At 41.6% G+C, this 16,817-nt stretch overlaps 2 protein-coding genes and 2 pseudogenes across 2 annotated transcripts; all 4 read right to left on the bottom strand.

Moving 5' to 3' along the window:
- Positions 1-5,404: 5,404 nt before the first annotated feature.
- Positions 5,405-6,049, bottom strand: LOC140925902 (uncharacterized). Its single transcript, XM_073375739.1, has one exon. It carries the CDS (start codon positions 6,047-6,049, stop codon positions 5,405-5,407), a length of 645 nt encoding a protein of 214 aa, XP_073231840.1.
- Positions 6,050-6,052: 3 nt separating this feature from the next.
- Positions 6,053-7,477, bottom strand: LOC140925901 (uncharacterized). Its single transcript, XM_073375738.1, has one exon. The coding sequence runs from the start codon at positions 7,475-7,477 to the stop codon at positions 6,053-6,055; it is 1,425 nt and encodes a 474-aa protein (XP_073231839.1).
- A 544-nt stretch (positions 7,478-8,021) lies between these two features.
- On the bottom strand, positions 8,022-10,358 carry LOC140925900 (uncharacterized; annotated as a pseudogene).
- Positions 10,359-11,307: 949 nt separating this feature from the next.
- On the bottom strand, positions 11,308-13,584 carry LOC140925899 (uncharacterized; annotated as a pseudogene).
- Between the last annotated feature and the right edge of the window lie 3,233 nt (positions 13,585-16,817).

Here is a 16,817-nt window from a genome sequence, read left to right as displayed (position 1 = left end):
ATTCAAGACAGTTTCAGGAGGCCATTTCTCAAGTGAGTCATTATCAACCTGCAACTTTTATGGCTCAGATATAAGTAGGGAACGACTTGAAACGCAGCTTACTATTTTGAAAATGCATGCTTAAGGAAGTTTCATAGCCTCTGTGTCATCCGTAATAGAATTCTTAATGAAAATGGTATTGCTTCATTCAGTGAGACTGCAACAATTTTAGTGAAGCTGATGTTAGTAATGCCTGCCACAAATGCTTTGAGTGAAAGGTCTTACTGTCCCTTAAGAGGAATCAAGAATTTCGTTAGGTCTACCATGACGCAAAAAAGGATAAACAAACTTATGCTGATGTCAGTATACAAAAAAGACGCGGACAACTAATTGATGTTGCTAACGACTTTTACACCGGAAACTCTCACAGGTTGTCAAAATTTGGACACTTCTCAGAAGTTCACCTACGTTGAGAGAAACTTCGCTCTACGGACACTCGCTTAATACGGACAACCCCAAAAGCCTCTACATTTTCTCTAAGTTCAACCGGCCTAATACGGACACTTTCTATGACCCCCTCAGTATCCTTGTTAACGTGGTTTGACTGTTTAGACTTTCAAGATTTGGCGGGGGGGGGGGGGGGGAGGGGTATCGGCCCACAACAGTCGTGCCCTCTCACTTTCAAATTCGTTCCTACGGGCCTGACTGATAAACCGGTCCGTGATTCTCGCAATTTGTTTCTTGACTTTTCTCGGTAAAATTAACTTTTGCAAGTCACGGAGTTATTGTAGAAATAAAAGGACGTTAGTAGACCGCACAGTTTGTGTTTGTAATTTTTTAAACCTGCTGTTGTTCCTTTGTACTGTGTTTATGTTTTATTGGTTGTGCATGTGTATTAAAATTTTCTTACTATCGCTCAATCTCTTTCTAGTCTATTTGACAAGAATTACAACCACAATGATTAACTGGACCTGGCATGACACGTTTGATGTGACGACCACTATCTTAGTGACTGATCATGGTTGCTGTAAGGCTTTGTACTTCGCCATTCCTCAGGTTCACATTATAAATATCATCTCCTGATTAATTCGACTGTTAATTCGAAAATGGATGTAAGACAACACATGATGAGTTTTTACTGTTTGCCGCACAGTTGCCAAATTTCTACGTTCCCTTTTAGCAAGCACCAATTACCTGGAGGCTTTATAAGGCTGAAGGATACGAGCCATGGTTGTTTGAGAGTTTCTGTATATGAATTTGTTTGTAAATGTGAAGCTTTTGTTTTTAAAATGGAAACGAAAAATTCAGTGCCAAATAGCAAATCATTTAGACTGTGATAATGGTCCAACACTGCCTTTTTTTGTCGATATAAGGCTAGGTTCTTGTGCAAAAAGAGGTTGCTAGGACAGCGAGTGAAGACCGCCATTGTTTCCAGCGGTTCAAGCACGACATTTATGTGGCCTCTGGTCCGTCAGTTGGGTTTTCTAAGCCTTTATGTCTGCACTCTCTTTGTGCGGTTACATATGTGATAATGTAATCTCCAAACTAAAAACTAAACAAGGGCTCACTACCAATACAATCAACAATACCCGGTCATACTTCTTGACACACCACGACTGAAACTACTAACCAACAAAAACTTCCGCGTTATCAAGAAACCCTCATTCAATTCCAGATAAACACTCTTTCAGTTTGAGCGTAACTGACTATACCAAGAGAGTAGAAAGGGGGTATATTCTCTCTTGCTAGACCAAGACAGTTATACTCTCATGAAAGTGGTTTGTTTTTATGTCTCACAGATCGTATCGTGAAAATCAGCCATGTAAGTTGGAAGAGGAGCGTGAAGGATTATGCCAGAAGAACTTTCACGCGAAAGAGCCGCTCAACTGAAACCATGGCGACCAAAACAGCCTAGAAACAGGAAGGCTAAATTTTGCGGGCTCGTGGTTAGTTACACTGTTGGTATCAAAGAGAGAGAACAGCAGTCTTTGCTCCAGCAATATACAATTACTATATTTATGCTTCATGTTCGTTTAGACAGTAATTATTGACTCACTTATTGCTGCTGGGTTCTGTTGGCGGAGTCTCGCTTTTGGTGAACTCGGTTTGCTGGGATACAAAATAATGACACTTCCATATCGTAACCACAGTCCACAGTCCACAGGCCACAACGAAGTGACCGTATTACAGAGGTGGCCGTAAGACAGGGCTCCACTGTAAACCCAAGCCATATCTCGATTCATGTCTTAAAAGCCTTATATATTCTCACATCACATTTAAACGAGAGTCGTCCCTACCACTGTTCTCTCCCCCTAGTAGTGTGAACCCATTGTTCATTAACGAGAATATTTTTAAGAACCAATTAAAGTTTGACGTACCGTAAATCCTTTATAAAGCCTCCCCTCTCAAATAAGCCCCCTCCCTCTAATAGCCCCCCCTCTTTTCAGGGGAAAAAAGTTAAAGAGCCACCCCTCCCTATTAAGGCCCCCCTCCCCTTCCCCAATTATTCTTGACAAGTAAATGATAGATTTTATTATCAATCACGACTGTAAAAGCTCTCTATCAAATTTCCGCAACATTGGGGGTCATTTGTCCTCTTATCACTTGTGACAAATAAGCCCCCCTCCCATTCAAGGGGAGAAAATTCAAGGGCCCCCCTCTCTTTTAAGCCTCCTTTCCCTCCCCTCCCCTTTTTATCCTTTACTAATCTAATGAATGTAACTACTACTAATGAATGATATACTGTATTAATCATTCAAGACTTTAAAACTTCATTTGGACTGATCCTGAATGATTTATTCACGTGTTGGAACTTCCGATTTTTTTTTGATCCTCAGCTTAATGACCTCCAACTTCTTGAACTTGAGCTTATCCATTCTGCATTCTTTTTTTTTTATGTAACTAATAATACCACTATCTTAAAAAAAGGGTGTGAGGAATTTTCCGATTTCCCTTTGTAACTCATTTTATGTCAGTTTCTTTGCGTAAATCGCGCTCGAGATTCGACTTTTTGGTTTGAAATGCAATAATTCCGGTAATACGAGACATATGCAAATTTTCTTACACCCTTTTTTAGGTCTTTTATCTGTCAATCAGATGCATTACAAGCCGCAGGCTTGATTTTCGGGGGATAGCGACGTTGAACGTTGCGATCTTTGCATATTTCTGAAGGGCGAGGCGCCAAGTCTATTGTTTTGAACCAAGGGTTGTATTACATCAAGAGACCCTGAGCCTATCTTAAAGCTGTCAACAATGTTCTTTTTATTGAGCAATCTTTCATCTTTGACACTTAATCCAGTTTATCTTAAGTGGACACCCAACGTAGTTGCTATTCACGTGCACTGTCGAAAGCATATTATCAAATAGCCTTCAAAAATTCTGCATTGGAGCTTCAATCTTCGTCTTTAATTTTAGCCGACCCACTCAATAAACAATAAATAAGAACAATACTACCGAAAAATTATTACAACTGAGAATTTGATGAATAAACAATGAAAACAACAACTCAATAATCTCTCAGGGAGATCACCCGCCAAAGCGGATACCCGCGAGGTTTGTTCTGTTTCAACATACACGAAGGACATTTTTACGTCGCTAGTATAAATCTGGCCTAACTATCACATTTGATCGAAGAGAGATATTTACGCAAAAAAAACCAACACAGTTCACAAATAATATAGACATTATCTTAATATTTTACCTTAAACTTTTGAAATTAAAGTATTGCCGCCCGCGGACAAAACTAGCTTTTTTCCGGTGTACATCAAACACAGGCATCACGCTCAATATTATCCAGACTAAGAGCCATAGACCAGAAAAAAAAAATTACAATTAATAAATTTCACTTTTAAAACCAACACTACTTGTCGTAACTGGGCACATCGCATAAGAGCTAAGACTTAAGAGGGACAGAAAATAACAATCTACTGAATTATAAACACTAACGATATGTACAAAACCAACAACTCTGTAACGACTAGCTAAAACACGATCGATTCAAGCTGTGACTTTCTTTATACTTTATCACCGCTTAAGTATGGGCGCGCTTCCTGTAAGCCATTAGGAAGAGGAGAGAAAAATCTACCGAATTATCCAAACTAAAGCAATGTAAAAAACTGCATTTACTAGCTAAAACACGATCGGTTTTAGCTATGCACTATTCACTTTTAATTAATCTCCTTCACCTCTTAAACTTGGGCGCGCCGCCTGTGAGCCAAAAGGGAGAAGAGAGAATAATCTACTGAATTACCAAACTAACATAGCGTATAAAAACTGCAATTGGCTAGCTAGTAAAACATGATCGACTCAAAGTACGAGGGTTTCAATTTAAAAAAAATCTCTCCACCTCTTAAACTTGGGCGCGCCACCTGTAAGCTAAGAGGGAGAGGAGAGAAAAATTTACTGAACTATCCAAACTAACAGCGCATGAAAACTGCAATTGGCTAGCTAGCTAAAACATGACGATTCAATCTACGGGTTTTTTTACATTAAAAAAAACTCTCTTCACCTCTTAAACTTGGGCGTGCCGCCTGTAAGCCAAGAGGGAGAGGAGAGAAAAATTTACTGAATTATCCAAACTAACACAGCGTATGAAAACTGCAATTGGCTAGCTAGTAAAACATGATCTATTCAAGCTACGAGTTTTTTACCTTTGAAAAAAATCTCTCTTCACCTCTTAAACTTGGGCGTACCGCTTGTAAGCCAAGAGGGAGAGGAGAGAATAATCTACTGAATTATCCGAACTAACACAGCGTATTAAAGCTGCAATTGGCTAGCTGGTAAAACATGATCGACTCAAGCTACGAGTGTTTCAATTCAAAAAAATCTCTCTTCACTTCTCAAACTTGGGCGCGCCGCCTGTAAGCCAAGAGAGGGAGAGGAGAGAATTATCTACTGAATCATCCAAACTAACACAGAATATTGTTTTACGTAGTCATATACTGCGTATTCCAACGACCACCACATATCGTATAATCAATCACTTGATGTTTATTGACACTAAAATTTGTAGCAACTGAAGCAATTATATTATTCGATCTGTAACAGAGCAATACAATTCGTCGTTACACAACTTACTTATAATCTCTAGAACAATGATTTCACTGAAAAATACCTCAATAGAAACTCTAATTTCACAATCATGCTTTACTCACTTCTGTGGCGGGTCGTAGCTTAAAACGGGTTAGCCTTAAACTGGTTAGCTTGAATCTCTTGTACTGGTGAACAATACCGGTTTGCAAAATACTTCTGATTGAAACCCGACAACGTGTAAACAGCATAAAACCTAGTAATCTCAAAATGTCAATCAATTTCCTTAATCTTTAACTAAATCAATGTTTGTAATCACGAGTTTATTTCCGGTTCTGTTAACGAAACATCCTCCGCCCCGATAAGGCCGTAGTCCTTATCACCTAATCCGCTTTAATTATCCCTCTGCTGGGTAGATGACTGCAATCTTTGTCACAGGACGGCTGTAAACTCCCTTGGCCGTTTTCACCTTTACGTTACGTACTTTCCCGTCAGCTCCTGGAAATACGTCTACAATCCTGCCCATAGTCCATGAGCCTCGAACAGCATTCTCATCTGTCACTGTCACGAGATCATCAATCCTGACGTTTCGACGCTCTATGCGCCATTTTCTCCTGGAGACAAGTGTGGGAAACACATCTCTCTTCCATCGTTTCCAGAAGGACTCAACAATTCTTTGCACGAATTCCACTCTATGCCGGGGATTTCTGGTTTGCTTGAACGGCCCTTGTGGTACTTGTGATGTCGCCCGTCCTAACAGGATGTCATTAGGGCAGATGTGGGCCCCGTCATCTGGGTCATTTGGAACTCTTCCGATAGGGCGTTGGTTAACCAAATTTGCGATCTCAAACAGACACGTGTACAATTCTAATGGCGCCAAAACTTGCTCCCCAACGGCCGCTTTGAGAGCACCTTTACACGTCTTCACGAGTGCTTCAGCACATCCATTCTGATGCGGTGATGCTGGGGTTGTAAACTTCCATTCAATGCCTTTTTCTGCACAGAACTCGCGTAGCTGATCTTCGTCAAAACCCTTGACCATTTCTCACAGTTCTCTGGCGGCCCCAACCATCTGAGATCCATTGTCGCTCCTCATTACCGCTGGATAGCCACGAATGGAGAAGAACCTTCTTAAGACTTGCATAAATTCCATAGTGGAACAGTCCACTGCCATTTCAAGATGAACCGCTCGGGTATTTAAACATGTGAAAATCACTCCGTAATGCTTTGCGGTCTTGTTTCGTCCGACCTTGACTTTAAAGGGTCCAAAATAATCACACGCTGTGAAGTGAAATGGTGGAGTTAAAGGTGCCAAACGAACTGAGGGGAGATCTGCCATCTGTTGAGTTTCAACTCTTCGTGCCATTTCTCGGCAAAATGCGCACTTAAATTTGACGGACTTGGCGAGTTTGCTGGCCTTCAGTATCCAGTATCTTGCTCTGATCTTGGCAGTCGTGCTTGCCACTTCACCGTGTCCACATTGGTGCATGTGTCTTGTTATCAGCAATGAAATACTGTGCTCGTAGGGCAGAAGTGCAGGGTGTCTTGAGTCATATGACACCACAGCGTTGTCGACTCTACCTCCAACTCTGATCACTCCTTTGTTGTCGACGAAAGGGCTGAGAGCGTCAAATTCTTTCTTCTGCATTCGACTGTGTAGACTCTTCTGTGCCTCTTTAAGCCATAGAGTTTCAGCCTCTTGTAATTCACTAGGGGTAAGAGGACCATTTTGCCGTTGTCCTCCACTGCGTCTTGCTCGAATCCTCCGAGCCAATGTTTGGATAAGTGCAGTTACTCTGATCAGTCTTCTCCAGCTGGAAAATCTCTGGGGGTTAATTGGTTCGCCATTCTTGGGAGCGGTCACTGTACCAACAATCTTCTCTTGGCGATATTCCATCTCCTCTTCCCTTGGACTTACTGTAGCTGTTTCCCGAGGCCATTCTGATTCGGGTAGTCGGAGAAACTCTGGTCCATTGGACCATCTCTTGTTTAAATCCTGCACAGGTATCCCTCTCGAAACGTCATCTGCTACATTGAATTCTCCTGGAATGTGTCGCCACTGAATTGGGTCAGAGTTACTTTGTATCTCGCCGACTCTTGACGATACAAACGGTTTAAAGCTTCCAGAAGTACTACGAATCCATGCTAACACAATTGTGCTATCCGTGAAAAACATGACATCACTGAATTTAATTCTCGACTCCTCTTGAATTGTCTTCGCTAGACGAGATGCAAGTACGGCAGCTTGAAGCTCTAGGCGTGGGATGGTTAGCTGTTTTAGTGGCGCCACTCTGGACTTGGCAGCTATGAGCTTGACTTCATACCTGTTGTTCTGTACCTTTTGCCGGATGTAGGCGCAAGATCCGAAGGCCTCTCGTGATGCATCAGAGAAAATGCTCACTTTTGCGTCCTCATTGGCTCCGATGGTAAACAGACCTCTGGGGAAGGACACTTCATTAAGTTCCATCATCTCTTGGAAGAGTCATGTCCACTGGTCTTGAATTGCGGGTTGGAGCTCCTGGTCCCAACAGATTCCTTGCTGCCATAGGTGCTGGATCCCAATCTTCGCTCTGACGAGAAATGCAGAAGCTAGCCCGATAGGATCGTAAATACGAGCGACTTTACTCAGTATCATCCGCTTGGTCAACGTGGCTGCGCTTTGATCTGTAACGTCGGATGCCTTTATCAAGTCTGGCCTGACTTTAAAACGAAGCTCGTCAGTTCCGTGATTCCATACAACTCCTAGAACCTTGTCTACTTCTGCTCCTCCTTCGAATACTTCCGTTACATCTGAAATCTTCTCCTTTTCGTTCCCCTTTGACATATCTTTGTTCGAAATCCAACCTTTAACACTGAACCCTCCTTTAGACAGCACGCTATCAATGTCATTAGCCCTTACGCTTTTTCAACAGTGTCAACAGAGTCACAAATATTATCCATATAGACATTGTTAGTTAGAACCTCGGCCGCGTCTGGGTATGTGGCTTGACTTTCTTGCGCTGTTTTGCGAAGGGCTATCTGCGCCATTGCCACACCGTCTTGACATACACGTCTGGTTTGCGGTCATTGTCTAAATTCCTCCACAGGAAACGGTGAACGTGTTGATCTTGGGGTGGTATCAAGACGCGGTGATACATCTTGGAAATATCACCGACCAAGGCTACTTCTTTCTCTCTAAAGCGCAGAACAACTCCAAAGAGATTGTTAAGCATGTCCGGACCTTTCATCCAGTAGTTATTAACCTGGTGACCTTGAAACATGCACGATGAATTAAACACTATCCTGACAGGTGTACTCTTCTTCTCCCGCCTAACGATCGCATGATGAGGTATATAATGAACTGGACCCTGGTAACTTTCATCTTCTTCTTTCGTCAACTTTCTGCAAAATTTCATTTCCAGCATCCCCTTCATCTGTGCGTCGTAGGCTTCTTTGTGATCTGGACAGGATTTAAGCCGGCGTTCCGTTGACACTAATCTTTTCAGTGCCAAGGACTTGTTGTCTGGAAGGCGGTTTGGATCCCTTCTCCACGGATACGGTATCATCCACTGGTTACCGACTTTCTGGCATGAGTTTTCGACGATTTTTAACTCTTCCCTTTCCACTTGAGTAAGCTTATCAGCTTCACATGCGCAAGGCTTAACAGCGACGCCCATGGTCTCAGTTTTCCAGAAGTCTGTCAGATCAACAGGCATCTCAAACTTTACATGAAGTATATCACTGGTTTCCAGCATTTCCCTCGATGAACCACCAAAAACCACCCATCCTAGTGGTGTTCTCCTCGCTACCAGCTGTCCAGCCTGCTTACTTTCGCCGGTGTGCATGTGGGCGTGGTCTATTCCAATCAACAGGTCAACTTGCCCTTTTCCTCTACGAAGCCTCTCATTTTTGAGTCCCAAAAGTTCAGTAATTTGAGACATCTCAACGGCCGTAACTTCTTCACTGATGCTGGGTATCCCGATAGCTTTTATGGAGTACCTCCTACCGTCATCCACAGATTCAATTGGCACGCGGTACACCTTGGTTTGCATGAATTCCTCATCACCACCGATCTTCGTTATGGTCACAGAAGTATCCTTTCCTTTGAGCCCAAGCGTCAACGCAGTATCGTTCCTAATCAAGCTTACTTGAGCCCCTGTGTCGAACAGGACATTTGCACGTTTCTGGATGCCATCTTGGTCATGGATATTTGCTGTAATAACTAGCAGAAGTGCGCTGCTGGTTTCCGTTGTAGCTGCGATTGTGATTCTGATGGCTTTACTCTTGTGAAGGAGAATGTGATGAAACTGGTTACACTGCGCTCCGTTCTCCTCTATAGTACATTGCTGTCTTCTAGTGCAGTTTGCTACTCTGTGATCCCGTCCGGCTCTCTTTAAACAACTAAAACATTCATGATTCTATTTGGCCTTTTTTAGTCCATCGTCAACACTGAGAGCAGCAAATTTAGGGCACTGGTCCGGCCAATGGGTGGAATTCCTGCATAGCCAGCATCTGTGATTGGTCTGCTTCGTGTCTTCGTCACCTTGAGCTTGAAGATGGTTGACTTTGCGCGGGCTGTTTGAACTTGATCTTAAGGGGGCGGTAGCACGCATGCGTGATTTCATCTCCACTGACATCCATTCCATGAGCCCTTTCAGCGAAGCTGACTTTCCTTCTCGTTCAAGATCCCTCGACCACACCTTTCTATCATCTGCGCACATTTTCTGCTTGATAATCGATAACATGTGGCTGTTATCCATATCATAAGGGACTCCGACTTCTTTAAGCGTATTGTAACAACGCTTCACCAAGTGCACAAGATCGCAGAATCGTACATCCTCGCCATGCTGCAGTGGGCGAAACTTAACGATGTCATGCGTTACTGTGTCTGATACGAAGCGTGGATCTCCATAAATAGAATCCAGGTAATCCCAGGCCGCGTCATAGTCAGAGCCAATCCCTTTGATAAGATCAAGAGGCTGTCCTTGAAGACAAGCGCGAAAAAACGTGACTGAATCTCTTTTGGAGTGGCGGAATTCGATAGCATGCTTAAAATCCGCTCTAAAAATCGCATATTCTCGGACATCTCCGGTGAATTTTAGCATCTTCGGTTTTTCCATTTTAAAAACACACGCAGCGCTGTTATCGTTGTCACCAGAGCTTCCGGTCTCGGTTACAATACTATTGTTAGGATGACTTTGAGGCGCTTGCGAATTATCAACAAAACCTGTGCTTTGAACATTATGGTAATCAGTTTGTTCAACAGAGTTATTTGCAGTGTTTTCCACGTTTGCATTGTCAGCATCTTCAATAATTTCAGCTGGATTAGTGAAACTGTCATCAACTGCGCTATTGTTCTCTGATGATTGCATGCTTGAAATTCCGCTAACACTAGCTTCTGGTTCTGCGCTACTTGTGTTTTTCCCTGCGAAGCCGGTTTTCAGTGGTCCCTTTCCCTTAGTAACTAAGTTATCCAGACACGCTTGGAAATTTTGACCTAAAATTCGGCCAACTTTTCGCGGCCGCGCGGAGGATTGGGTCCATGTGAATCCAAAAAAAAAAAAATGGCGGCTCAAAGGGAACCTGACCAAGTGGAAATTATTAGTGGCATTAAAGGAGCATTAAATCGCCAGATGTCGAAATTTTCCCGGCGGATTTCAAATGTACATAAGCTGAGAGATCTAGATCAAACATTTCAAGCGCTAGGGAAAGTGGCTGAGGCTGTTGTGAAGGGAAAATACGGTCCCCTTCGGGATCGATATCAGCATGAAATTTGTCCCATATATTCCATGTTGGAGCGCACAATGATACGTGCTAAGAAAGGAATTTATCGCCGACTTAGTCCGCGGATGTGTAAAATCCATCCTTGGATGATTTGTTTTGACGTCCCGATGCCACAGGAAGTGTTCAATTTATGGAATAAAGGGGTTGTAAATCTTACACGTTTTGGTGTAGATGTTTTGGAGCAGCCTTATTCAGTCACAATAACATTCTCAAGTATGAGAAGACTGTGTGCCCTATTTAATAAATTTGAGGACTGCCAAGGATTCACCACGAAGCTAGGAGTTGGAAAAGGGGAAGTGAAACTCATTGTTGATGAAAAGAAGAATGGAATTATGAAATATAAATATAAAGAAGAAATGTTGGAATTGAAATTCCATTATGGCCATTGGAATGCCTTTAAGTATCCTTCATCATTGAAGAGGGAACAGTGTTTTCTATACAGTTACTAATGAGTTGAGGTAGCAACATATATATATAAAAATATATATATATATATATATATATATATATATATATGTTGTAGTTAGTTTTTTTATCTCAAGTAATTTCCTTTGTTTCATCTTTATTACCATACCTAAAAACCCTGAGTCGAATACCAATGAGGACAATTGGCAGAAGTCACATTAGCAACTTGGGATCATTTGAGTCACCCTGAATTGCTTTCACTAGATACATAAAGCCATGCAAGATTAGGCGGGAATCTTTACCAGTTAACCTGTAAGTGAAGTCTTTATCTTTAGCTCTATCCTCAAGGAGCCACCTACCTAGTTGTTTTTTCATTCTCCATGCTTTAACATCTTGTTCCATGGCCTTTAAATATCTGGACATTGCCGAATTGGAGGGCAAATCATCAAGGCTATTTAATTTTTTGGGGAGGTTACTTACAGAAATAGCAAGATCAAGTAACATTGCATGAAAATGTTGGACACCATTATTCTTAAGGTGAAGTGGTTCAACAACTTCCTTGTCACATAGCTTACCAATTAATGGTTTGAATTCTTGTCTGGATTTTTTTACAGCAATAAATTGAGTTACTTTGGATCTCTTTGTTGATACTGCTAAATGACTAGGTATTTTTTTCTTGAAATCTTCAACCTGTTTTGCAACATTGATTCTTTCTGCATACTGCCAAGGCTTCCACTTACAATCATGAGATTCTCCATACTTCCCATTCAGTGCATTACAGTCATCTTTGGAGACATTAGCAAAGCTAGAAAAATATTTAGCTGCATTACTTAATTCCCCATTTATATATGCAAGGAACTTCATATCTCCTGGCAGGAGATCAAAAGAAAAGGTGACATTCTTACCCAATACTGTGTAAAATTTGCTCTCTATGTTTTCCATGTCTGTAGCAAGTTTCACTGTAAAACGAGAAACAACCATGTGGTCCTCCTTACAATTAGCTCCAAATAGCAAAAAATTGTCATTGGGAGTAGCTACCCTGGGCCCCACATTCAAAAAACTTATCAGCCATGACATAGATTGATCCCATTTCCCAAAAGGAGCCCATCACCCCCTATGGCAACCTTAAATGCTCCCTCCCTCTCACTGAACCACACCAGCTTATCCCCAGGTTTCCTGTACTGATCAGTCTCAAAACAGAACTTGGCCAGCAGAAGTAGAAAGTTCTCCAGGTTTCTATAGACCCCATCAACCTGCTGATCAGGTGGAAGGTCATGGCATGGGGTTTAACTTATTGAATAAAATTCCCCCACATCAATTTCTTCAATTTTTTTCATTAACAACCCATAGGGAAGGAGTTTAGGAATTGGGATACCCATACCAAACAAAACTCTTTCTTTTGACACAGAACCTAGTTTCTTGGTGTGTTTCTTAGTATTTTTCATAACAAGAGCTGATCTTGTTTGTTCATATTTTACCTTTCCCATCAATCCTCCTGCATAAAGCATCATAAAAGTGAACGAATGACATTATGATCACTTTGCTCATACTGTTTAACGTGAGATTTTATTACTGCTAGACTAGCTTTTCTCATCTTTTTTGATGAAGAAAAGTATTTAGATAGAGCTGCAGCCTTCGCATATTTAGTCAGTGTAGAAAACATGCCATCCAAGGCTGGGGACCTGTCTTCAACAGATCCACCATTTACCTCTGTTGCTGCAACCAACGTTTCAAGTTGTCTTCTGCTGGCACTTCGCTGCGGCACGTTTAGCTTTCCCTCATCAGTGAGCACAGTTGGACTTTTTTTTCTTAGAGTGGATGTGTTAGCTGTCACTTCAAAAACTAACCTTCTTTTAGTCTTGACAGCGGGAAGATCAACTTTTACCGAATCAACATTTTCTTTTATGCGAGTTTTCTGCAAGTCCAAGAACGTAAGTTAACCCTTAAAGCCCTATGAATGATCAGCATCAAATTTCTCCTTGTAATATAAATACTTTGTTAAACAGAGTGGTCATGAGAATTGCGGACATGATCACACAAGATGAATTTGCTTGATATTTTATCAACTTCTTCCCACTACTTCTGTACGAAATGAATGTAGCGAATTTAACTTAGAGAACATTTACTCTGGAGTAAATTTTAGCGGATCGATGGAAAAATCGCAAAAATAAGAACCCGCAAAATTTTCGTGCCACACGGTAGTCCTCTCCTTTCACTAAAAAACCTTTTTCAAGCTAAACTTACCTTATTCTTGAGTCACTGAAGCCTTTTTTTTAAGGTACAAATTTTCTTTGATTTCGAAAGGTACTCCGCTCGAAGCGTAGCCCTCTGCTTACTGAGCTCCCCAACAGGAAAGTTTGACTTGCATTTCTTCGATGTAGTGCTCTTTCTTCGTGACTTGCTCCCCATGTAAACCGCTCAGCGAACCATATAAATGCAAAAATCTCTAAGAAGCAGAGGCATCCGATAAAAAACCAAAACGAGGAAAACACAGCCGAGGTTTCAGGTCTTCTGTTTACGATAACATACCTAGCAATAATACGTTTCCCAGCGAGAAAATGTTCGACAAAAATACTCAATTTTTCTTGAAGGACTGCGAACTCAGTGTGCATGAAACAGAGAGTAAAAGTACAAGGAAAAATTTTGCAGAAGAAAGATGTAAACGCATGCAAATCGCATATCAACAGAAAGCTTAAAGCCTGTAGAATTTTGTTTTTGAGTGGGAAAAACTCCCCTAGTACCCATTCCTCCGCAAATGGCCAAATTCTGACCAGAACTCTTGAGCGAAAATGGCTGCCAAATGACCGCGCTATAGAACTGCTATTTAGGGACTGGAAACTGGGGACACTTAACTTGGCCAAAATTGGCACAAAAATTTCCAAGCGTGAGATAAATCTTTGCTTGAATTTCGGTGTCCATAAAAATTTCCTGACATTCTTCCATCCAACGTTCCTGAACTTCGAACTTTTCATCGTCTTCAATTAATTTTGAATAGTTCTCGTGTTTCACCACAAGGTCATCGAATGCATTTGGGTTGCTGGACAGTCTTTGTCTTCTAACATGAGTTTGGTCATCAAAAACGTTTTGAAACGTTTTCACGAGTTTCCCTACTGCGCATGCGTACTGCACATTCGCGCAAGGGACAAAAATTCTCTCCCACAAGTGTAAGCTATCATGTTCGCACACCAGTATAATGTCCGCTCACCCTAAATTCCTATAACGACTCGTACTCTGACATGAGGTCGGCCATATTGAATTTTTGATGAAACTCTTATTTAGCCGCAAAGGAAGAGATTTACGTTTCAAAAGAGGTCGAAGAAAGTGCTATTGCATCAGAGGGCAAATCATGCCGACCACTGAACAATAACCGCAGAAAATCAATATGCGTGTCATGACCTCTCAGTATGAAACAAGCGCCCCGGCAAAATTCACTTTTACTCATTCAAAGGGTAGAACCCAGAATATAATATACCCACCAGAGAAAACAATTTTTTGAACAAGCAGCATTTTGGCACGAGGTAAAATTCGTGTGTTGCCTACCAGCCCCCTTTTTACACTATGTTAGATGGTTCGAGCATTTTGGCGGGATCACAGCTCTTTTGGCGCGTATTGTAAATACCCTTTGAATTATAATATTTGCGCGTTATTGTATAGTGATCGAGGATATACAAAATACCAAAGGCAAGTAAATATTTTCCTCAGTTTGCTTTTTCCTGGAACCACGATTTCTGTGTCGTCAAACCGGCTTCACCGATGTGCTCGAACTCCGCATGCGGGAGCCATAACAAGCTGCTTCTCTACCTTTAAAATAATAAAGTTCTCTCTTACCTTATATCGGCGAACACAGTTTCTGTTCTTCGGACACAATGCGAAATAACATCCAGAACTTTTCACGTTGAACTTTTGAAACCATTTCGGCGACAATATGTAACTTACCAGGTAACGTACTGAATATTACTTTGGAGGGTTCGAATTCGACCTTCATAAAGGGCTAGATTTTGCCTTTCGCTTAAGTAACAAAAAAATATTTCTTTTTTTCCAAGACTTTCGAACAAGACCCTTTTTTTAACACCAACCATGAATTCAAGAATTTTCATTAAGCGATTTTGACGAGAACCATAGCTAAGTTAAAATATCTCGCTCCGATGGTATAAATTCGGCGCGCAGAAGACAAGCTCTGATATTTGACGCAAATTTGTGTCCTGTCCTAAAATGAGTTTATTGACAGATGAACTGACAGAAAGCGATCAATGTGCACAGCTGAGGGGCGCAAGGAAATGTGTCAAGACTAACGCCTTGTAGTTACTTGAGTCCAGTTTGTGGGTATCTCCATGGAAATTAAGGATCCCTGGTGCGTGCACGAAAATCGACCTTGCGGCTTGTAATGAATAAAAAGGAAGTGAATATTTAACAATGCGAAAGGGCTGGAGCTTCAGCAGTAAACTCGATACCTCTGACTTCGAGAGCACAACACTTAAGCGCCTTTTGAAATTCGATAAAATAAAATCTTTTATAGGTAATTTAGTCTTTTAGCTTTAATTTGATATATAACTTGCCTTTGTAGCGAAAACACTCGCGCGACTAGAATTTTTTTCTGTGGGCACCTCGTTTTCCTTTACCGAGACCTTAAATAGAGTATCAATTTCGACCATTTTGGTCTGAAATAGGACATGGTTTGTGCACTCTAGTCTTGAATTGGGTATGTTTTTCAGAACAATTAGCTACTTCTTCATCATTAGGCCAAAGACCATTTCCCTTTTAATGTTTACGTCAGCTACTGGGTACGTGCCGTGACAGCTTGTCACGCGCTCCGGTCACGCGCCGGGCTCCTGGGCTTCAGGTCTGAAGGGTATCAAATTTTTGATCAGGTCTCAAATAGGGTAGGGAAAATCACAGATTTGGGTCCGAAATAGGGTAAGGGTTTCAGGAAGCGTGCCGCACACCCCCTCCAAATTTTTCTGGGAGTACCCCCGGAATTTTTGGTCGTAATTTAGGACACAAAAGGCAGGTCATTGTGCCAGGCGTTCCCTGCGCAGACCGTGGAAACTTGGACTAAGAATCGTTGCGTGATCGAAGCCACGCATGTTTTGCGAAGAAAGCTTAGGAAAGATTAAATTTAGAGCTTTTCCGAAACGTGTCGGTCCACCAATTCTATCGCTTGAAAGCGTTGATTACTTTGGAGTAAGTAAACAGTACTGAGTGGTCGAAAAAAATAAGAATCTTAATTAGCAAAATTGCGATGGTCGGGTGTTGTAAATTTAACTGTATCCAAATGAGTCTTGTGATGAGCATGCGATCTATTTTCGGCGATGATTGAAATGACGTGCCATGTAAATAAATTTTTCGATAGCTTCTCTGTAATCGAGGCCCCCTGAATTTTCGTTTATTTATACATGCGTATAACCTGCTACCGGAGAGGTATTTTTGGTCGTCGCTAACACGCGTACTAAATCAATTCAGAAACAAAGAAAAAAGTATCGACGTCGATAACGTAGGAAGTAAAAAACCTTCAGCGAGTAAATCATGTTTCTTGTAGAATTAATCGCCTCCTCATTTCTGGATCTAATCTCCAAGCAGGCGAGACCTGTATGCCGCTGTAAGCGCGTTCTTGTTACAAGTAAGTTACCTATTGGATAGGAAAC

Source organism: Porites lutea, chromosome 2 (assembly GCF_958299795.1).
Source record: "Porites lutea chromosome 2, jaPorLute2.1, whole genome shotgun sequence".
In the NCBI taxonomy this organism is placed as follows: Eukaryota; Metazoa; Cnidaria; class Anthozoa; order Scleractinia; family Poritidae; genus Porites; species Porites lutea.
This window is presented reverse-complemented; position numbering and strand designations above follow the sequence as displayed.

What these genes read in the sequence shown, in the direction of transcription:
- LOC140925902 (XM_073375739.1), bottom strand. Translation starts at nt 6,049, where the DNA reads ATGGTCAAGGGTTTTGACGAAGATCAGCTACGCGAGTTCTGTGCAGAA.
- LOC140925901 (XM_073375738.1), bottom strand. Translation starts at nt 7,477, where the DNA reads ATGATGGAACTTAATGAAGTGTCCTTCCCCAGAGGTCTGTTTACCATC.